This window comes from Amphiprion ocellaris, chromosome 8, assembly GCF_022539595.1.
Source record: "Amphiprion ocellaris isolate individual 3 ecotype Okinawa chromosome 8, ASM2253959v1, whole genome shotgun sequence".
In the NCBI taxonomy this organism is placed as follows: Eukaryota; Metazoa; Chordata; class Actinopteri; family Pomacentridae; genus Amphiprion; species Amphiprion ocellaris.
The window spans coordinates 8575031-8599269 of NC_072773.1; the positions used below are offsets into that span (position 1 = coordinate 8575031).

General features: G+C 40.8%; 2 protein-coding genes across 5 annotated transcripts in view; both read right to left on the minus strand.

The window, feature by feature from the left end:
* LOC111587470 (immunoglobulin superfamily member 21-like) overlaps positions 1-8618 on the minus strand; it is a 63894-nt gene extending 55276 nt beyond the window's left edge. Inside the window, exon 1 of one of the 2 annotated variants that reach the window (XM_055012942.1) lies at positions 8101-8618. In XM_055012942.1, coding sequence (XP_054868917.1) covers positions 8101-8164 — 64 coding nt within the window. In that variant the 5' untranslated portion in view covers positions 8165-8618. The remainder of the gene's footprint in view (positions 1-8100) is intronic. The other variant, XM_055012943.1, reaches the window with a different exon arrangement.
* Positions 8619-10533: 1915 nt separating this feature from the next.
* The window catches only part of LOC111566109 (rho guanine nucleotide exchange factor 10-like protein), a 67344-nt gene continuing 53638 nt past the window's right edge, over positions 10534-24239 (minus strand). For 2 of the 3 annotated variants that reach the window (XM_023266513.3, XM_055012920.1), the window contains 8 exons: positions 23945-24066; positions 23278-23364; positions 17983-18203; positions 17580-17737; positions 17270-17412; positions 14786-14957; positions 13733-13849; positions 10534-12230 (listed from right to left, as the gene is read on the minus strand). In XM_023266513.3, the coding sequence (XP_023122281.2) occupies positions 11632-12230; positions 13733-13849; positions 14786-14957; positions 17270-17412; positions 17580-17737; positions 17983-18203; positions 23278-23364; positions 23945-24066 (1619 nt within the window). In that variant the 3' untranslated portion in view covers positions 10534-11631. The remainder of the gene's footprint in view (positions 12231-13732; positions 13850-14785; positions 14958-17269; positions 17413-17579; positions 17738-17982; positions 18204-23277; positions 23365-23944; positions 24067-24239) is intronic. The other variant, XM_055012921.1, reaches the window with a different exon arrangement.

The window sequence follows — 24239 nt, forward strand, 5'->3', positions numbered from 1 at the left end:
AGAGCAGCTTTGGGGTTGGCAACATGAACAGCTCGGATTCTTTTTATGTGTTCAGAAGACTCCTTACCAAGCCACTTCACTAAGAGGTCCAGTTGTTCGCTGTACGTGAGCTCCAAGTCCTGTGTTGCATTGAGAAACGATGACTGCCATGCTCTGAAGTTCTCTGGTGAATCGTCGAATTTTGAGAGGCCTGTGGTCACCAACTCTCTGCGTGCAAGAAACTTGGCAAAGTCTATCATAGGTGGGCTGCTGGTGTACTGAGGAAGGTGCCGATTGTATTGTCTTTGCTGGTTATCCACTGAACCGGGAGTGAGTAAGTTATCTCCGATAAATTGTCTTTGTAGGTTATTTTGTGGATTTGGAATAGGTGTGCAATTGGCTGCACACATATTCTCACTGGCCAGAGGTGTGAAGATACGTGTGTGCTTTTCCTCCTTGACTGCAGGTGATGTCGCCGGAGAAGATTTTTTCACACAGCGAGAAACCTCATTATGTGTGGGTGAAGCATTGGCTTGCAGACTGAACTGTGTTTGGCGTTGCACATAATCCTCAGTTCTCTGTTGAACTACTTGTGGTGGAACAGTGCTCCTCTCACTTTGCACATCCTCATTTTCCATAGCTGCAGCTGCTTCTAGGACCAGCTGCTGCTTCTTTTTCGATCTCCAAGACCTCTAAATCTGCTTCCAGAGTAGCTTTTTCCAGGTCTAACCTGGCTTTCTTCCTTTTAATTTCCAACTGCTTTTTAGCATAGGCTGACTTGGTACGTGCTGCTTCGGCTGAAGCTCTGGCTCTGATGGCTGCTTCAGCAACAGAAGGCTTGGAAGAGGTTGAGTGTCTAGAGCTTGCTTTACTTGTGGATTTGTAAGATTTAGATGCAATGGAATTCTTGAGGCTAGCTTCTGACTTAGCCTGATCATCTCTGACAGTGGTTTCGATGTCCATGGCTGTGTTGTTTTACTTTACATCCACTGATGGTATGGCTTTTCACTGTACTGTTCTCTCTACGTGTTATATATAGCTTGTATGTCAACGCAGTTAAACAGCCAGCCAAACTCGGTTTTCACGAGCCAGGAAGTGAGCGCCTTGCTCCTTTATTAACGTGTCATGGACGACAGGTGAAAACTTGTGAGTGAAACTGCAAATGTACAAACAGAGAAAAGGAAAGGGTACTTTTAGCTTGGTTATAAAGCTGTCACATTGATACAAACTGCTAGCAAAGTGCTACCAACAACCATTAAACATCAGACTAATGAATGAATGCTATGCTAACATGCTACGTAACTTATCACGTAACGCCATTGATACGCTGATGTGCTCATTCACATGCTAACATAGTCGGACATTAGCTTAACACATTTCTGAGATCAAACGGACTAAACCACAATAAACGCTTCTCTACAAATAAACAACAGCCAAATTAAGTATTTCATAGTAATCCTCAACACTAAATAATAAGAAAAACTTACAGCCATTGCTTTCGTGGGTGTAGGAAAAACGTAACAGGAGGAACGCTATCCCCATGTGTCTGCTTCTCTCTGCGTGTGTACAAGTGAGCGTCTCTCTCCCATAATGCAAAGCACATCCTTTTTAACATTTCACAATAAAACACTGATGAAATCGTTTTAACTTGCCTTTTTAAACTGTATATTATTTAATCATAAATGAACTGTTATCTGCAGGCAGAACAAGAAATATCAATATTACTACTAATATGCAAGCTGCTTGCCACCGGACAGCCTTTACAATTGGAATATATTATGAGACAAATATCGTTTTCTCCAAAGCAACCACTCCAGAAAAGGTAATTTTACCTCACAGAACACTGGAGTTGCTGGTCTACCACTGCCTCGATTGGTTAGTTGATTTGAGTTGTTACTTTACTGCGCATCAGCCATCCATTTTTTAAAAAAAACTAAGTGAGGCACTGGTACCTGGTAACTCTGTTCAGTAAGGTAAAATTACTGGTTCTGCCAAAGGAATCTCCTGAGTGGGGACAGACCTATATTTGTCTTATATACCAATAGTTTCCTGTCAGAAAAGGCTGCCTCAACAGCAAGGTCAAGCGGAGAAAACATGTTCAGCTTCCTACATCAGTACACCTGCTGCTGCTTCTCCAAAATGAAGTCATGTTGACAACCACTACTGTAGGCAATACATCCAGAGACGTGGACAAGCACTATGGATTCAGTGACTCACACAACCCCACCTCAAATTATCTACTCCCTCACTTCAAGGAGTATTTTTCTCCAAGAGAAAAGAAATTAATTCCTGCACTGACTTGTCATATCTGTAATGATTTATCAAAATGTGCTACTTATCCTTCTCGATATTTTTTGTGCGAGTTGCTAAGTTTTTGAGATACCAGAGGTGTCGACATCTCTCCAAGGTCATGGAACTAGATGGCACCACAAGCCAAGGCCATCTAGTTTTTTTTTGTTTTTTTTTTTTTTTAAAATCAGAGAGAAGGCAGACATCTCTATCGTTGTTACCTCCCTAAACTCCGGAACTTACATCAAATTCATCTAGAGGGATAAACAGTACTACAAGCAAAATATGTATTTTTACTTCCATTTTAAAGCATTTCCTTCACATTACTTATCACCAAACACTTCAGGAAAAACGTAGCTGGGTCATCTCGAACAAAAATGGGCAGACCTCTCAATGCTACTTGCTTCCTCTGAGACACAATGTCCAATGTCTACAGAGCATTAAGAGGAAAACACACAAGCATGTCAATTAGTATAGAACTATTGTCCTCTATGCCAAGTCAGAAATAATTTAGAGTAATGACTATAAAGCAAAAAATTAAAAATAGTAATGTACACCAAGTAATAACTCAGGGTACCACCAGAGTTCCCCAAGTAAAATTTAGGGGTTTTTAAGACTGCTGTACCAATTGGAATGAAATGTAATGCAAACTTCATGACCATACTGACTAAAGTATGAAAGACACAATGGAAAAAGCATATGGATTTTAAATGCTAGAGAACAACTATTTACCAAGCAAATAATTAAATTATTGCAACACGCACATTCATATTCATTACCTGGAATAGGCTTATTCACAGTTTGGGTTCTGCTGTCACTTAAAAAAAAAAAAAAAAAAAACTTTTGGGTTGTTTTTTCCATCAATAGGTAATTGTAGAAATGAATATATTAATATAAATAAATGTTTCTAAATGAGCAACAGTAATTTTTACACCAGTCAAGTCTATGTAAACTTAATTTCACTGAAAGAAACTCTGAATTGTTCAGTTAGTCTCTCCATTCAGTCTTCTGTCCTGCTCTGATGTAATTCACAGGTAGCCAGCAGAAGTAGGAGCAGCTGCTTTGTCTAAGCCAGCAGCAAGTTTACATGAATTTGCAAAGTTTTAAGAGTCGAGGCAAACAGTCAGATGACATTCAAACATCTCTTTTAGCTTGTTAGTAACAATTGGCCATTGGCTGAGCTCCAGCTTTTGTACACTTTTATCTTACATCGCTTTACTCATATGTCCATCAAGCATTTCCAGGAGGTCTTCCATCCTCGGACCAAAAGCTGCCTTTCTAGCTCGGTACAGCTTTAGCAGGAGATGAACATATTTTTCAAGGGATGCATTGAAAGTCCCCAAGAGGTCTTTGCTGGTGATCTGATGAAATTCTTCTGATATCTGAACAAAACAAACAAGACAATGAAACTTGATTGAAACCTTCTCACAAGCCAGTCAGGAGCGGCAGGCTCTGCCACAATTAACATGCACAATGTTGTGTGCATCTTTACCTATGCACCATTATAGATAAGTATTTATGTTTACATTTTTACACAGGAACAGTCAAGACCCTCCACAAAAATGTAACTGGTATTTGCATATAAGTTCATTATGCTTATAGTATGTATACACACCATTTAGTTCTTCCAAGGACAAAACAACCATTCATTTTTAAACAATCTGACCATGACACACACACACTCAATGACAGTTAAACTAAACAAGCGCTAAGACAATACAACAGGAACCAGGGTTGAGGGGAAAACCAAATCTAGCTAAATAAGAAATATGCAAAATCAAACAAAACTATCAAATCCAACACCAAAGTCCAAAGGAAAAAACCTAAACACTAACAACTACACTAAACAAACAGAGTACTCACAAACCAGGGGAAAAACTAGACAGAAGGGACAGGGAAGCAAACTCAGGGAATCCAGGGGGAGAGGAGCAGAGTCCATGGGGGCTGAGGCAGTCGAGAGGTAGCAGGGCTCAGTGGGGAGAACAGGATCCAAAAGGGGGGCAAAGTCTCTGAAAGGATGAGATTCTTTATGATCCAGCAAGTTGTAACTGAATGAGCTGAGCTTTATACTGCAAGAGGTGATTGTGAACAGGTGTCCAGAGTGAGCTGATTACTGCAGCTGACACAGGCAGAATGCAGGCAGGTAAAACAGGGAGAGCAGGAGTTTGAGAGACGGAGAGAGACATGAGGAAGAGGTGACAGACAGAGGGAGCCAAAGAGACAGGTCAAAACAGAAACAGATCAGGGGCCTCATTTATAAAACATTGTGTAGGATCCACACTAAAAGTTTGACTACGCCGAAAACCTGAAATAGGCGTACGCCAAAAAATATCTTGATTTATAAAACCGTGCGTACGCACAACTGCACGCAATTTCCCATTTATAAATCACACTCCAGCTGGAAGATTGCGCAGGTGGATCCACCTCACATCCCGCCCACGACACACCCACATTTTACCATGAATGGTCAATGCAAAGTCACTCATGAATGTATTTCCATATAAACAAGCTGCTGATCCATGGCATTTTACGCTCAGTCATGGCAGAAAAAAGAAAAGGAAATTTTTCGGAGACCAAGACAGAGGTGCTTGTGGATGAGGTGGAGGCCAGGAAGAGCATTTTGTTTGGTGGTCATAGTAGTGGCGTCACTAACAAAAGAAAAGGCAGCGAGTGGCAGCAAGTTGTCACCTCTGTCAACAGTGTGAGTTCCACAGAGAGAACTGTGGCAGAGGTGAAAAAGAAGTGGTCTGATTTGAAGGTGGAGGCCAAGAAGAGAGTGACATGCCATCGCCAAAGCGTGTCTGCTACAGGTGGGGGTAGAGGCAAACCCGAGCCCACACCTCTGGACAGCAGGATAGCATCCATCCTCGGGACGGCCAGCGGGTGTGGAATCGTGTCAGAGAAGGAAGGAGACACAGATTTGGCAGAGCTCACAGAGGAGACCGGTAAAGTACAGTTTTATCTGTTTATTAAATGTATTAAATATTTAAATGGACTTGTAAAAAGGCAGTGGACTTATGCTTTTTGTCCTCAGTCACTCTAGAGTTGGAAACGCTGGCTGACGAGGAAGTTCTGACCACAGCGTGTCCTGTCAGCGTGGATGAATCTTGGCTGTCCCCAGTACATCCCGAGACCATGGCACACCTAGAAGTGGTCGGATCCTGACAGACAGAGTCCTACAATCACAAAGGGACACCATCGGTGCCATAAATGAAATACGGGATGAGCTCCAGCAAATACGCACCGTAATGAACAACATGTGTGAGGTCCTGTCTGACATTGCCGCGTCTATTAAAGATCTTGTTTTAAAAAAAAAAAATGAAACGTACTTTCGGTCTTATTGTAAACGCTGCATAACACCCCGGCTCTACAAGTGTAATATGTGATGACAATAAAGGTTTGGGATAAATCTGGCTTCAATTCACCACCTCACCGTCTGGCACTGCCGTTCCCTCTGTCTCCAAAATGTCCGTAAGCAAGCATCAATTTTGGCGCAGCGGTGCGCATATTCTCACGCCAAGTTTATTTTTATAAATCACAACCTTTGCGTTGGAAGTGGCGTACGTAACTTTCTAGCCCTGTTTTGTGCGTACGCAAGCTTTATAAATAAGGCCCAGGACCCAAGGGAGAAAGGAGGAAAAAGAGGAAGAAGGGGAAAAAAGGGCAGGGGCTGGAGCAGGATCATAACACAAAGCTGTCAAGACAAATGTTGTGGACAAAAAGTACAACATTTGCCTTTGAGACGCAGTGAAATAGGAGTATAAAATTGAATAAAATAGAAATACTCAAGTAGAAGTACCTCAAATTTGTACTTAAGTTCTTGGGTACAGTACTTGACTATATGTACTTACACTCCACAGTTGTATATGGTTAAAGAGTGTTTGGTATTTATACTTAATCCCTCATAAAATTAATCACAATAATTCTCTTACCGAGTTTCGGGCCAGAATCTAAGATTAGCATTACTACAGTATGATGAAAACTTTCATTTTATGGAAATGCTCAAATTTTGTGCAACCAGCTGGAAACATATCATATCATTTTACGATGTTTGGCACGTCGTGCTGCTAAGGTGAACCTGCAGCCTGCATTAGCTTCACGAGTTCGGGGCGAAAATACAGTACACATTCCTTTTCTAGTAACAAAATAAAGAAAAAAAATCACTTACCACAATCACTTACTTCTCCAACTTAATGTCGAAGTTTGGCCACGTTGTTGAATTGCTGTTGCAAAAAAAATGTCCGACTCTGACCATGTTGTGACTCGAACTCAGATGACCAGACCAGGTTTGGATGTGGACAGCGTGTTTACGATTGAAAAGTTCATCTATGGGGTTTCAAAGCCCACAGTGGAGGGGCGCAGAGCACCTACGGGGTTTACTTACAAGGAAATGAGTCTGGTGGAGACTCAACATCACTGTACTTGTTATGATGACTTGAAAATTCTTGTTAGGGCAACATTGAGAGAAATTTGTTGGATAAACTAGTTATTGTTAGTTGCAACTGGCAATGCTTTATTTCTGAGTCAGATTAATTTAAAAAGTTTAGCGAGATGAACAATCACAAGTTGTCGTTTTTAGTGTATCTGACAATAATCAAATCATAGTCAGTCAAAATTAATTTGCTCACAAGTTAGGTGGCCTCCCTATCTGGTCCACTCAACCAGCTGCCTTCCGCTCAGGACATCAGTCCCCCCCAGCCATCAGTTTCTACCTCAAGGCCACCTGATCCCGGTCACATTTTCTCCATCAAAGATATTTCATTTTAAGTTGATGAATCCTATGATTATTTGGATTTGCTTATTCATTTGTATGGAGAAAGGAGAACTAAAACAGACAGCTATAGCTATAAAATCAAATCCTAAAGGATGAGGTCCCCAATGTAGAGGAGGCTGTCAGTCACCCCCATCTGCATGTCTTCTAGCAGTCTGTCATTCTTCTTGTTGGACAGAGCCCTTGGACTGGACAATTTCCACACAAACCCAGCCAGATTACTGCCTCTTCCTCCTCCCTGGGTTTCCGAGGAGTCACCACTTGGAATATTTTCCAGGAGGAAACATGACTCACGGTGACACCAGACATTGCCGCTCCTCAGCACCCAGGAGGTCCACCACTAAGCCCTGTGGAGGTCCTGCCACACCAGTCCTGCATCCTGGCCATCTCCGAGAGGTCAGCGCTCTCAATGGCACACACTGTTTCTAATTAGGAGTTGGTTGACGCTTTATCAAATACTGGAGTCAGCTGACAATCCCCCTGGAGAAGACTGCTGCTAAGCTGCCACCAGTAGTCACTCCTGCTCCAGAACCTGGGAGTCCCCATCTTGTTTCGTACCTGAATAAGTCTCTGTCAGCTCCTGTGTATGCACATAGGTTTCCTAACCCACCATGACTTTCTTTCTTTCAAACTGTTACTCAAAATATTCAAAAACACTATCATGGCGCCAGTATTACACCATCGAAGAAAATAAATCCAGTAGAAATAATGAGTTGCTCTCAGTTAAGTGACTAAAAATTGCATGAAAGGGTGTGGAAATAAAATGAAGCACTCTCAGTGCATTGGCAAGCTGACTGTCAAAGTGATAATTCTAATCAGTGTTAGAAATGCAAGATAAAACAAACAAAATATGATCCTGAAGCCAACACCAACAGCATCAAACAAAGAATCAAAAAGCAAGCTTACCTTTACCTTCAGGCAATTAGACACCTCTAATTACTTGATGTAGCTTTATACAACCTTGAAAGGCGCTGTAAAGTGTTTCCTATGCCACTCTTCAGCTTATCCTAACAGTACAGAAGTACTGAAAAGAAGCAGCTTGCTGTAGGTCAGTTACATACCAGCTGTGAGACTGAGAGTGTGAGCAGAGAGGAGGAGGCAGTAGAGGGAGAGAGGACGAGTCATCCTTCTGGTTACTGTTGCTCAGACTGAAGGATTTTCCATCTGCTATCAGAACGGAGGATGAGGGCAGCGTTTCATCTCCCATTCTTCACAATGAGACTGCCTTGCCCTGATGCTCCAGCTTATAGTCAGAGGATTATAGCAGCTCGCTCTCTTTCTCTTTCTCTCTCTCTGTCTCTCGGTGCTCCACAACTACTCCATTTTCATCTTGCTCTCACTGTAGCATGGCCTCTGTTTCTCTCCCTCTCACTGTCAGTCTTTGTTTCTCCAGCTCTACATTTTCTGTGACAATATTATAACACTCCCTCCATTTCTCTGCCTCTAATACTAGTCCTTTGTGTTTTAAGCTTTTTTCGCTGTGTATCAGTAGCTATTTTTTTCAACTGGGCTACAGTGATGTTAATCACAGTCCACAACATTAAAGTGTTGAATAAAACAAGTAAAATACTAATGAAGCAAGCTAAAAAAAATTTTTTGTCCCGAGGAATAACAGATGTCTTATAATTAGCTATGTGAACTTATCTCTCTGTTTGTGTAAGAGTAGTTTGTAGAACTTTTTTTTTCTCTCTTCGATAACTTCCTTACTTGAAATGGTGAGCCCTCCTAACAACAGGAAATAGGGGAAGAAATCTTAGAGCAGAGCTGCTGTTCCTGATTTAGAGGAGAGAGTCGAAGGGATGTTTGGAGGGAGGGTAGGAGAAAACACATCATCAGACCTGATGAAAAATATGTTTAACTTGTGTGCCTCGTCCAGATCTCCTTGGTCTTTCCTCCATACAGTGGTGGAAAAAAGTTTTCGGACATCGTATGTATTTGTGAAATATTGCATTAAGAATCACTCTGAAGTCTTCAAGTCCAGTTTCTTTTAGTACATCCATCCATCCATCCGTTATCTATTATTAATCGCTTAATCCTCATTAGGGTCACAGGGGGCTGGAGCCTATCCCAGCTGACTTGGGGCGAAGGCAGGGGACACCCTGGACAGGTCGCCAGCCTGTTGCAGGGCTACATATACAGACAAACAATCACACTCACATTCACACCTACGGACAATTTAGAATAATCAATTAACCTCAGCAAATGTTTGGACTGTGGGAGGAAACCGGAGTACCTGGAGAAAACCCACACATGCCCAGGGAGAACATGCAAACCATGTAGAAAGATCCCGGGAAGGCCGGGAAGCGAACCAGGGACCATCTTTTTGAGTATTGGGTCATTTTGGTACCAGTGATTCACTTATGAAGGTCAAGCTTTTTATTAAAAGACACATTTTTTGTTGCCGTGCTTTGTGTCTATATAAAGCCAGCACATTTGAAAGTTCTTCAGAGACAAAAATGACTGAAACAAAGGAACCTAACGCAGCAAACATGCCTGAAGATACAGATTGTCAGCCCGTAAGGGTACAGCTGCCACCAGATAGCCAGGAAGTTCAGATGCAGTCCTTTAGCAGCTGGATACACTCTGCAGAAATACAGATGAACTAACAGCTTGGAAGACAACCTAAGATCTGGGCATCCAAGGGCTTCTTCAGCAAGAAATGGCCGCATCCTGAGCTGTATGTGCCGGGAAACCCACCGAATGACATCACAGGAGCTTGAGCAGCAGTGGTCAAACCAAACTGGTGTCCAGTGTTCCACTCGCACTGTATGGCTGTGTCAAATGCTTTGAAGCAGTGTGTCATTCTTGAAGCAGTTGTTTCAAAGTGGTTCGCTGCTTCATGAAGCTTTGATTTCACCATCACTATCGATTTCTATGTGGTTCAAAGAAGTCTGATGATTCTCGTCTACTTCTGTGACTTCTGCGGTTACCTTAAGTATCAAAATACCTCTTTTATGGTTTGTTTTTTAAGTAAATCCAGCTCTAGCTCGAGCATAGTGTCCACATAGGACTGGGTGCAGGCAAGAGAAAGAAAAGATTCGGTAAGATGGCCATACCTAGCACTTTTTCGCGCACTAAAAAGGCCTATCAAATTTAATCTTAGGGACAGTAACGGCCTTCTACTACCACCTTGTGGCTAATTTAAGGTACTATTTCTCCTAAGAGAAAAGGCAAATTAAGGGACTAACTCAAAATAACTAAAATAACTCAAAACTTGCTAAAACACACTATTAATAACCTGAGGTTATCTACCCAGATTACACAAGCCAGTTTATGAGACCATTAACACAGAAATGGTTTGAACAGTCATGATTTAGAATACATCACAGTGCAGAAACAGCACTGGTGAAGGTCACCAATGATCTTCTTTTAGCCTCAGACAATGGACTAGTTTCTGTACTTGTTCTGCTGTAGCTCAGTGCTGCATTTGAGACAGTGGATCACAGCATGTTATTACAGAGACATGTTATTGGGATTATAGGAACCATATCACCTTTGTTTAAATTGTGTTTATTAGACAGATTCCAGTTTGTTCATGTTAATGATGATTCTTCCACCCATATCAGTGTTAGTTACGGAGTTCCACAGGATTCTGTGTTAGGACCAATATTATTTACTTTGTACGTGGTCTCCTTAAGAAATGTTATTAGGAATCACTGCGTACATTTCCACTGTTATGCAGACGACACCCAGCTATATTTATCCATAAAGCCAAATGAAACCAAACAGTTAGCCAACCTCACGGCATGTCCTAAGAACATAAAGAATGGGATGACTTGTAATTATCTTCATTTAGATTCAGAAAAAACTGAGGTTATTGTGTCTGTAACACCTCAGAAACACACTGTCTAACCAGATAGTTACTCTGGATAGCATTGCCTTAGCTTCCAGTTCTACTGTAAAGAACCTTGGTAAATTTGGATTAGGATATATCCTTCAACACACATATAAAGCAAGTCTGTAGGACAGCCTTATTTCACCTATGGAATATTGTCAAAATCAGGAACATTTTGTCTCAGAGTGATGATGACTAGTGCATGTATTTGTAACTTCTAGGATGGACTATTATAATTCCCTGTTTTTGGAATTTCCCTATAATCCTCTTAAAAATCTCCAACTGATACAAAATGCTGCAGTCAGAGTTCTGACAGGAACCAGTAAGAGAGATCATATTTCTCCCATATTAGCTTCCCTTCATTGGTCCCCTGTAAAATCCAGGATAGAATTTAAAATTCTGCATCTCACATAAACTCTTCACGACCAAGCACATTCTGAAGCAGAATGTGTCATGTCTGCCTGCAAAATAGGTAAAAAGCCTTTGATAATCTAACCTTCACAGTCTGGCATGTTGTTATTATGTATGATAACGTCTGCACAAAGAGCTGAAGAATGTTGGTCGTCCTGATGTATAAGATCCCTGAAGGGAGCTGCTTACTCAGTGTTGGTTGGCCTCTCATGTAATGTTACCCTTATGTCATCTTGCTTATGGTGTCATCTGTCACATCAAACCACTGAAATGAAGCAGACAACTAGAAAAGACATGGCTGTCAGGATGAGTTTCCTTGACCCATCTAAATTTACAGTCTTTTCTGTCATTGGCTGAGAGTGAGAGGGACCTGCCACACCAGCACTGTGTTTTCAGTGGAGTCTGAATAAGTGCTTTCTGAGGTTGGCTGTCCTAACCTGCGATATCCTCTTCCACCAGAGAAGATGGCTATTGAGGTTACTTTGCTGCGCCTCACCTCCCCTTCCTTTCCCCAATCAAGTGGCCGCCCTCTCACCCATATATCAGGGTCCTCGCTCACTTCATAGATGGAGCCATCCTCCGGGCTGTGTTCGAAGGATTCTGGAGGGGCTCTGAGGTTTGCTAGTTCTGGCTGGGCTGTCAGCAGTTTCCCAGGCAGCTTGCAGGTAGAGTGGAGGCGGTACTGCAGCAGCATTCCGCTAGGCTTTTCCTCCTTTGATGGAGGAGCTTCAGAATCCTGCAGACAGGTGCTCTTCTTCTTCTGCCCTCCTTCATCTCCTCTTACATTATCTTCCACTGTTCCTCCTCCTCTGTCTGTGTTAGCACCCTCCTCCCCGGCACTGAGAATGGAATTGTGCCTCAGCAAATCGGAGGCCAGTGTGCTGCAGGCTGACACCAGGAAGTCCACTGGACCACAGTGAGCATTCAAAGATGTCATCCCTTTACCTGAGGGGTACAACAGTTCTTCATGAATTCCCATACCATCAGACAGGAGGAAGTAAATGACACTGATTAACTAGCGGATATTTGAAAGTAGGACTACAGCTGATGGCTGTTTTGACAGTTGAATAATCTACCAATTACGGAAATGAACAATTGACTATCCATATTATGTACTGTACAATTATTTAATGGCTAAATTTTGCTATCAGCTCAAAAAAATTGCTTGAGCTTGCTTTTGGCATGTGCTAAGAATAAAAACAGTAATAATGCTCATTGTGTACTTTTTAAATATTGCCATATATGCATATTTTGTGATTTAAGTGAACTGTTGGTACAGCACTGCAATTACCCAAAACAATCTTTAGTATATTATGTTGAAAACTTGTTGAACCTGATGGCTGGGAACATGTAGCATGCAACGTGAATGACAGGCACACAAAAAAGAGCAGGTAAAGAGCCAAACAATGCCAGTAAAAACCTTATGAATGTTTTAAATGCCTATAGAGTAAAGACTGAATTCATTTTGTTTCTGTTTAGTTTGTTAGTTTGAATAGAAATGCGGTCATAAATGCTAAATCCATTTTAATTAGACTTTTCTCAATTTCAAATTTTAAAATCAAGCAGTAGAATACCATTCATAATAAACTACCTGACTCAAAAAAGGCAGTTGTGTGTACATCATGCTTCCAAAACATATATGGACACTGGGAAATGGAAAACATAACAAAGGACAAAGCATATGGGGCACAATATTAAATAAATTACTATTCCAATCAAATTTAACTGAACCAAAGCAACGTACATAATAGCTCTGAATACAGCTCTGCAGAAACGGTACCAAAGTTCTAAACAGCTACAAAGAGTGTTTAAGTGGACTTTAAGGTCAATGGGGGAAATTTACAAAAATGTTTTGATGTCAAAATCCTTACTGAGACCACTGGAAAGTATAATATACAAGCAAATCCAGAGAGAAAGCACACTATTCTTTTAGCCCCATGTCTTAATGCTAATATATCTTAGTGCACATCAGCTGTATTGGTCAAAACTTTGCCTTTTTTTTCCATCCAAACTTTTGTAAGTTTACATCAACCGTTGAGGATACTGAGAATTGAATTCCAAATAGCTGACTAAAGGCTAGTGTCTGTGGTGTTCACATGATACTATGTGATCTAGCAGCACTTCATATGCTTTTTTTTCTTCAATGCATGCTATAAAATGCAGTATAATATATTAATGGCAAAATAAAATATAGTAATATCTTATAGTGTCAATGTAATACAGTCCTCTCTGTGTTAGCCTGGTAACTCTTGTGGCTCAGTTCCCTCTTTTGTGATGTTTTAATGATGGCTAGTGCTTTTGTGAGCACAGGTGCATTATGTGATCACGGTGCAAACAGCTTTCAAGGAATAATGAGCACATGCTGTGTATGCAATACCAAGGTTCAGTCACATAGAACATGCAACTGTCAGGAGGTGAACAGGAGAGCTGCTGTAACCATTACTGACCTGTGATCTTAGGGATGCCTTCCAGGGTAGGTACAGGGAAAGTGAGGATAATGCCCTGGCTGGTACCCACCCACAGCAGGCCCTGACTGATAAGTAAACTGGAGACACAAACCTGACCTGTAATACAGACAATATAGTCAAAATCAGGAACACCTTATCTCAGAGTGATGCTTTAACAGTAGTTCTGGACTATTGGAATTTCATATTACCAGGATGTCCAAATGATTCTCTTAAAAACCTCCAGTCGATTCAAAATGCTGCAGCCAAAGTTCTGACAGGAACCAGTAAAATAGATCATAGTTCTCCTATACTAGCTTCCCTTCATTAGCTCCCTGTTAAATCCAGGATAGAATTCACAATCCTGCTTCTCACACATAAAACTCTTTAGGACTAAGCTCAATCCTATATTAAAGACCTTGTTATACCATATCATCCAAACAGAGCCCTTCACTCTCAGACTGCAGGTGTACGGTTCCCAGAGTTTCGAGAAGTGGAATGGGAGGCAGAGCCTTCAGTGATCAGCTCCTCTGTTGTGGAATCAGCTCCCAGTTTGGATTTAGGAGACAGACACCCTCTCTACTTTTAAGATTAGGCTTAAAACTTTCCTCTTTGATAAAATTTATAGTTAGAGCTGCTCTGGATGACCTGAACCATTCATTAGTTATGCTGCTATAGACTGCAGAGTGACTCCCATGATGCACTGGGCACCTTTCTCCTACTCTCCTCTCGCTCTCTTTCATACAGTTATATACCACCATTACATGCCACTAACTTTGTATCTGCGTCTCTGAATCTGGAGCTACACATCTTTGATCTGCAGCCAACAGTCAATAAAGTGTTTATTGTTCTCTTATGTATTGTTTGTCTGCTCTGCTTTTGCTATCCTGCTAATGTTTTTACAGAAAGTGTCTAACTGAACATTGCATTCAATCACTTTACAGTGAGATTTTCTGTGACCAAAAATGTTTCAGCAGAAGACTAAAATCAGCGTGTCACTGTACTGTACACTTTGCATATCCCGTTAATTCTGGGTGTCATCTTGGTTGGTCTTGCCTGGTGACAGATGTGTGATACGGGTTGAGATGTTGACTTCCTGCAGCGCTTCCAATGTCTCTATGTGAAAAAGATGAATGGAAGGGCTCTGGGTGAAGGCCATCCAAACTCCTCCGCCTGAACGGACCATGTGGCCAACATTGCAGCATGGGTCTGAATGGGCTACAAAGCTCTATAGTACAGACAGATACAGACGATCAGATAATCTGTTAGCAGGTAAAATGTCTGTGGTTTCTATGAAATCATATTTTTGTTGTCTGGGAAATCTGAAGAAAAATATTTTTCTCTGAACACCTTTTATCAAGGCATTATATTTTCATGAAAGGAATCATTTCATTGGAGCAAATGAAGACCTGTTCTCTGCTCAATAAATTGTTTTTGTGTTTACCATTATCTATTTACATTAAGTACACAATAAAAAGCTCATGTGGTCTACACACTCTCTTAATATTTGTGGTTTGCGCACTCTCACGTTTGCCCTCAGTCTTACCTTGGATGTCTTATGAAAATGAAATAGCAGATTATAGAAATGCTCCCATTTATCAGAAGGAAAATTGCACCTGATTTGCTTTTGCTTACAGTCTATTTGTGGCTCTCGTGGAGCTGTGGGGGTCCACTGACTTCTTTTAGGAATAACTTTTGCAGATTCTGAGGAAGTACAATAATAAAACTACAAAAAAAGTATTTGTATGGGAATATAGTAAGATATAAATCACAAGGCCAGTCTTACTATTTGCTATTTGTTTTGCCCTCCACCTCTAGCTCTGCTTAGCGACAGCCTGCTTCCTTTTCCCCTCCTTCCCTTTCCCTCACGTGAGCATGAGTGGGGTATGTGAGTGTGAGTGTGGAATGTGCGCAGGTGCAGTGGATTGGATAATCACTTGAGTGAGGACACCTGCAGCGGGGAGTGGTCCACCTGCAGCACATGTTCTTGCGCCATAAAAGTCATGCTCAGACCACTGCACGCTGGACAGCTGAAGTCTAATGTTTTCCTTTTTGTCTCCTTGTCTGCTCCATCTGCCTCCTGCCATGAGTCTCAGCTCCTGCCTTCCTGGTTCTGACCCAGTCTGCTCTGATCCATTCCTGGATCTTTTGCTTTCATCTGGCCCTACATATATATATATATGCATATATATATATGTATGTGATTAATTGAAATTAATCTACAGCAACCCTGTCATTAATCTGATTAAATATAGAGATCTCTATGGCATGCACTCAAGAAATTACACACACACACACACACACACACATATATATATATGTATACATGTATATTTATATATATATATGTATGTACATATATATTCTAGAATTCTGAATATACGTAATGAAATTCTGAATATTTTATAGATAGATAGATAGATAGATAGATAGATAGATAGATAGATAGATAGATAGATAGATAGATAGATAGATAGATAGATAGATAGATAGATAGATAGATAGATAGATAGATAGATAGATAGATAGATAGATAGATTGATATTGATTGATTGATTGATTGATTGATTGATTGATTGATTGATTGATTGATTGATTGATTGATTGATTGATTGATTGATTGATTGATTGATTGATTGATAGATAGATAGATAGATAGATAGATAGATAGATAGATAGATAGATAGATAGATAGATAGATAGATAGATAGATAGATAGATAGATAGATAGATAGATAGATAGATTGATAGATTGATAGATTGATAGATTGATTCAGTCAGTCAAGTTAAGACAGTACTTCAGGACCTTAAGACTTAGTGTACCTCCCATGCGCCCCCATTCCTAACAAATGCGTATCAGAGTGAAAAAAACATGAGAAAGTATAGCTGACAGCTAGTGCCAGCAAACTGAATACTGTTAAAATAGACATTGACTGTGATGGAGACAGAAGATGAAACTCCATATCATTTACCATTTATGGTTATGACAAAGTACCGGGGAAAGGAAACGATACACTAAGTCAATCCATACCGGGGCAGGATACAACATATTTGGCATAACTAAATAATTTCAATACATTTCTAGCCTAGCTAAATTCATTCTCAGCTTCTGTGAAAAAACTAGGACAGCAGTACTGAGCTATAAACCAACAGCAGTGACTTTCTGGCACATGGTCATGCATGTTAATTTGATTTCAAACTCGTGTAGTACGGAGTACGAGATCTCCTCGCTGCCATGTCTTTCGATTACACGTGAAACAGTCAAATGTTCTTTAAAGTTAACACACCTATAATTGCTTTCATGACCCAGTCAGGGTTAATAAGGTCCTGCAGCTAAATTTATCACGGGGGCCTATAAGCCGGTGTAAAAAGTGGTGAGATTTCAGAGAGGAGACTACAGGTGGCGAGAACTACTCTTAACAGAGATGACATATTTAACAATATAAGATTCCATTGAATGGGATGGAAAATTCAAATCCACAGTGTTTCTTTCTGAGAGAAATACAAGTTTACCTGAGGATAACTTGAAGCTTTGAATACCTGTGTTTGGAGGTTTGCTCCTTGGATTACAGTAACTTGGTTGGCACAGCTGGCCCATACAGTGTCTTGAAGTGTCAGCAGACAGGAGACTGGTTCCGAGCCCAGTGCAACCATCCTGCACGAGTCCACATCCCAGAGCCTCTCTGAGAGGAAAAAAGGCAGTGGTTTAGCACCCATTCTGAACTTTTTGCTCAAGCATTTACTACAGCAGTATAATACTGTGAAAGTGGATAACAGTCTCTTCACTCTTCCCTCTCTTGAATGCAAACCATCATGTTGGTGTGGTAGGTGTTCTTCAGTGAGCACTCACCTCCAGTCTTCTTGTGGTACACAGCTACTTTGCCATTGGCGAGTCCAGCAAAGAGGTAAGACAGGGAGTGTTTGAGGCAGTGGACTGGACAGCTGTCAGGGTTCACTAGGGTCAGGAGGCACTGAACAGCTGTGTCTACACTGCCGTACACAAGGATGCTGTAAATACAAGGAGCCATTGCACTGTAAAGTCAAATAATAGACCTAAAAGAAACTTTGCCTCTTTTCTGAAAATGAGGACATCGCATGCATATCATGCTTATGTCTGTGTATTAACGCTGCATGAAGCAGGAATGTAAAAAAGCTTGGCATTGTCTAAACTTCAAAAATATATACCAGTACATACCAATTTCTGTAAAGCTCACTAAAAAACATGTTGCATTATGTTATTATAAATAGCTGACCTGCCATCCTGCAAGCCAGCACAGATGATGTTTCCAGTCTTGGGGGGACACTGGGCCTTCTCAGCCTCCTTTTCCTCTGTTCTCGAACACAGCTCCTTCACATACTCCAGAGACAGGACAGGGGCCCTCAGGGGGACAGTCTTGACCAAGCGAGGAGTGGCTCGATTCAGAGAGAAGATCTCTACTTGACCAAGGGTGGAATTACCACCTTGACCAGCAACCTGACATCATTAGAGCAAATAAGGTGACTCAGCTTATTACAGGATGGATGGAAACAACAGGTGCTTGTAAAATTTTTCATTATTACTTTATCTTTCACACACTGCTAAAGTAGTTTTTTTTTTTAAATCTACACACTGTGTTTAATGTTATGCTATCTTTTGGTATAAGGTACATGTAATGCACATTGTACTTAATCATATATTATAAAGGTGTTCCATTTAATATTTTTGATAATTCCTCCTTTGAAGCTTGTAAAGTGCTTTGCAGAACCTAGTTCAAATTTTTCCAGTGTGGATCATACTTGTAAAATGTACTTATTTCATTTTTATCTTCTGATCTGACAACATATGAATGATGTGTGGATGAAGGCCAACAGTCCAACCAAATCCCTTTCAGAATACTATCCTGTCTGTTGTTTCTCTGTCACTGAATTAAAGTTTTAATTTATTGTACAGTTTTTTTTTTGGTGTGCTTTGTTTTTTTTAATTTTGCAGGTATATATGACAACAAACAACAGAAAAAATAGATATGACAGAAAGCTTCAACAAGCCATAGGCTTATATACCTTGATGATAGAAATGGAAAAAGTACAACAAAGGAAAAGAAAATGCAACAAGATTTAGCATAACAAAATGCAATTAAAAATGAAGAAACACAAAATGATCATATAAAACATACACGAAAAGAAAAGAAAAAAGAAAAGAGCTTGACATCAAGAACTAATTACACCTCATGAATTAAATACAATCACAATTCTTGGCCGGAACATACTCTATTTTAATCCACATATCTGATGTGGTGTGGAGATGATAGGATAGAGCAGGGGTACTCAACTAAAATTCAAAGAGGTCCAGTCAGAGAAAATGTATTAAAGCAAAGGTCCGGAACATCATAAAGTCTAACTTCAATTAGTGCGATACATGATGATGTAACCTAGAAGTTTTATTAGCGTGTGCATGTAATCAATAACTGACCATCAAATCAAATAAATTCAGTACGGTTCAAAAACATTTTGATATTTATTAACAAATAACTTTTGATATAACTGTACATCTTAAAATTAAGTGTAGAACTTGAAAAAATAATGACTAAACAACCCGAACCAGCTTATATACATCTTTAACAATACCCAAATCTCAAAAAATGTAAACAATTGAACACTTTTACATTTTTTTTCCCTGTCTTGTTACTCCCCTTATATCCCATGCTGCTTAATGGGAGAACTGAGCTGCAGTTTGCCCTGCCAGTATTTTTTGAATTGTGTATTTTGAATTGTTGTCTGAATGGTGTCAGGGCCATTCTCAAACACATTTGGAGCTCATTGGTCAGTCTGGAACGATATTCAGTTTTGATTATGTTCATAGTTGAGAAAGGTGCCTCCTGCTGTATATTGAGCCAAACATGGTCAGCATGTGCAGGGCTATTTCCCTCTCGGTGTCGCTTTATTCATTTTCCTTTTTGTATGTCCCTCACCTCTCACCTGTTTTCTGAACGCAGAGCTGTGATGTTTAGCAGCTGCAATGCAGAGACTTCATTGGCTGAGTAGCATCATGTGGGATGGCTGAACTCGTACGTAATTGGTCTGTGTTTCCTGAGCTGATAAGTAATGCCATAAACACTGGGAAAGCTGTGCTGGTAAAACAGAAGCAACCGGTCAAATTTAAAATCCCGTTACAATTTACTGATTACAGGTCCGGGTCCGTATAAGACGGCGTCTGGGTCTGGATCTGGACCGCGGTCCACCAGTTAGTGACCCCTGTGATAGAGGAAGGGCCCTCAGATATGAGGGTTAGCTGCGAATAGCCGTTCCGGACCAAATCACGGGCTGCCCTTTCCCAAGGCATAGCACCCACCAGCCACCCGTTGCAGGGTTACGCGTAGATCCATTTGGGAAGCAGGGATGGTGATAGCACTGATGAGTGAACATCGATAGAGAGCCGTTTCTGTCACTGATGCCTGTTTGTTAAATTGACGAACTGTAAAGACTCAACAGTTAGGAAAAACTGCCCTCTTCAGTGGCTCCTGTGATAGTCTTGGCAAGTCGTCACAGTATTTCTGCTACTAGAAAGTCATAATGAATTCAGATTACAGCTCCACGGTTGAAGCTCATGCTACTCTGTCCCTACATGGTTATGATAAAGTTCCAACAACTTCTAATGAAGAGGATACCCCAAATCCTTCCAGACGGGTGTCTTCTGAGGTCAGAATCATGAAGGGACTCTCCCGTCCAAAGAGACCCTATTTCATAGGTACTCTAAACTGTCGTACTCTCTCATCACAAATTTCAAGAGAGGAGCTCAACAAGCACATCAACACCTATAACATCTCATCTGTGTGCATTCAAGAACAACGTCGCATACATAAAGAAAGGGATATAATTGCCCATGATCTTGGCTCAAACACACTGTTTACTGCATCTGCCTGGAGAAACGAAGCTGGAGCATCAGTCAGTGGTGTTGGGCTTGTCGTTCAAAATCATCTCCTTCTCATTCTTACAAATGTCACGAGAGCTGGTAAGCTGATTGTCACGGCAGTGTTTAAGGGAAACCCTAAAACAGCCATCTCCTGTTACTCTCCACACAACAACCTCCCAGTAGAAGTAGAAGAGTTTTACCAACTGTTGAGTGATACAGTCTCAGCAATACCACCACATGCCATGGAGGAGACTTAAATGCTCACATTAGAGGAAAATTCTCATATCACCAGTCAACAATCAGAAATGGCACCATGTTAGAGGACTTCCTACAGCAACATTATCTCTTGGCTGGAAACATAATGTTTCAGAAGCCTTCTCACAGACTCTGGACCTGGAGACACCCAGCTGGCCATCTGTCAAAGATCGATTTAATCCTGTACAGGAAATGCTGGAGAAATAGTATTCATGACTGTCAAGCCCATTCTTCCTCCACTCCTATTGGTTTCGACCACAAAATCGTTACTGCTACTGTCCAACTAAGCCTCCGTACACAAAAGAAACTAAGCTCCAGTAACCTCAACTGGCGGGCTTTGAAAGAAGACGACAAGCTAGCAAATGCAATTGATGATTTAATATCGGAGAAAATGAATTCCCTCCCTGAGGCTGAAAGATCATACACTTCTTTTGTGTCTATATGCAATGAGGTTAGGAAGGAGCACTTACCAAAGAGACTGCCATGTGCAGCACTGTGGGTAGTTCACCAATGAGAAAGGCAAGAGAAGAAACTCTCAAAGCAGCTTCTTCAAATGAAACAAAGCAGCAAAACAAGCAACAATCAACTTTTGACAAGATTGAGGATGACCACATCGACAAAACTCTTGCTGAATTTGAGGTAAATGGATCTTACAATCCTAGAATGGCCTGGCGATTAGTGAAGAAACTATCTGGAAAAAGGAAGAACGTAATCTTCATTCAGGGAAATGACAGGTTGGCTACATGGAAAAATCACTCCCAGAATCTATTAAATGCTGATCATCCTAGTGACCCTAACATTCACATCAACCCTGTCTTTGACATCAGCCCTGAAATAAGCACAGATGCATTTTCCCAAAGTTAAGTGGACAAAGCTACTGGTGATGAAACCAGGGAATACCGCAGGACTGGATGGTTTGACTTTGGAGCTCTGGAAATTTCCAAAAGGAAGAATGGCCTTAAGGACATTCTACATCCAGACGTTTGAGGGAAAAAGACCAGACAAGTGGGGAATGTCAGTGATTGTTCCAGGCCAAAGAAAGGCAACCTTATTATATGTGACAACTACAGGGGTATCAGCCTCATTCAGGCTGCTGCAAAGATCTATAATTGGATGATCCTCAACAGAATTAGACCAATCATTGACGATCTACTCCACCCGTGTCAAAATGGATTTAGACAATCTCGTTCAGCTACTGCTCACATCCTAGCTCTTAGAAGAATTGTTGAGGAGGTAATAAATCAAAAGAAAGAAGCAATACTGGTTTTCATTGATTTCAAGAAGGCTTCCGACTCAATTGACAGAAACAAAATGTTCCAAATTCTACTGGCATATAGAATCCCTCCTCCTATTGTTGAAGCAATAAAAGTTATGTATTTGAACACTTCTGCAGTAGTCAAGACTCCTGAAGGCAACACAGATCTCTTCTCCATAGACACTGGAGTACTTCAAGAAGACCTTCTCGCACCTTTCCTCTTCATCTTCTGCTTAGACTATGCACTGAGGAATGCAATCTTGCCCTCTGATGGCTCTAAAGCATTGTCAAAGTAGAAGACACCCTGAAGAAGTCCTTTCAGAACTTGCATTCACAGATGACATCACCCTTCTGGAAAACACTATCAGTGAAGCACAAGACCTTTTGCATCAGGTAGAGCGAGAAACAAGACAGGTTGGACTGTTTCTGAATGCTGGAAAGATGAAATTCATGCACCTTAACCCAACATCTGAAGAGATATTGTATACACTAGATGGGTCTGAAGTTGAAAAGGCTGATGATTTCCTATATTTTAGAAGCTTCACCAACACAGCACATGATTTAGAAACAAAAATTGGTAAAGCTTGGGGAGCATTACACTCTGTCAAAAGTATGGGTATCTCCTATTAAAACAACAACCGAAATGAAAGTATTCAAGGCGCCAGTGGAATCCATGTTACTCTATGGATCTGACTCCTGGTCACTATCGAAGACTCTCTCAAAAAGAATTGATGGGACTTATACCAGAATGCTACTGATGGTACAAAACATCTTCTGGAAATCACATTTCACCAACAAGTCCACATGCACGCTTGTCAACCATCATTAGGCAACGTAGACTAGCCCTGGCTGGACATGTGGTGAGACACAACGAAGCAGCTGGTCGAGGACTGTTATGGAAACCTGATGCTGTCAAAAGGGTTGGCAGGCCTAGCACAACATTAAGGAAGGTTCTAGAAGAAGACACTGATCTGGAAGGCAAAAAACTTTTGACTGCAAAGCTGGACAGAGGGAGCTGGAGGAAGAACTTTATTCATGTCACCGATACTGTTGGATGCAATTGACTGACTGACTGATCTGATTAATACGTATATGACATGCTGAAAGAATGTTCGCTTTTCTCAGTAGGGGAACCTTAACTGTACTAACCCAGAGGTAACCCTGTGGTAACGATGTACTTGCAGTGCAGAAACCAAGGAGGCTGGACTGAGATGGACTGTGAAGAGCTGCCTCCAACTAGACAAACAGAAAGAGACATTTTATTTACAGTTGACAGTCCCATTGGGTGATATCAGTGGAAGCATGCCTAGCGCATGTTTCTACAGAGGAACCTGAATATAGGATACAATAGAATAAGTATGCTGTTGCTGTGGTGAAGGATAAGAAAAATGTTGAAATTTTTAAATTAATATTTAAACAAAGAAATAAAAGCTGAATATACGAGCAAAAATCTTCATGAAGAACTAAATTAACACGCACACTGTAAAAACTACAAATAAAAATAAAAATATTGGGGGAAAATGGGCAAACAAGTTTAGCACATAAATAAATTAGTACATAAAATAAATGTAATTCTTTCTTTACATAAAATCCATACCATGCAGCAATGGATGAAGTAAATATTGCATTAATTAATTATTTAATTTATTTTATGAAAATCCCCCCACCCCCAACCCCTTCCCCACCCATACCGACAAAAGACAAAATGATTGTAGAATGTAGGAAATTAATTTTTGTGTCTCAATTTAGTAAGATTATATCGGAGTTCTTTACAGCCAGAGACACACATAAATATACATATACATACACAACTCACCTTCAGTGTGTGTGTTCCAGAGGACAAAACAGGAAGTTTGCAGGTCAGCAGGGGGCAATGAAATGGAGCCTTTGTCTTCCCAACATCCTCAGCACTTTCCCATCCCAAAGTGTTTTCCTTTCCTACACACACACACACACACACACACACACACACACACACACACACACACACACACACACACACACACACACACACACACACACACACACACACACACACACACACACACACACACACACACACACACACACACACATACGCACACACACACCCACACACACATACAAATTGA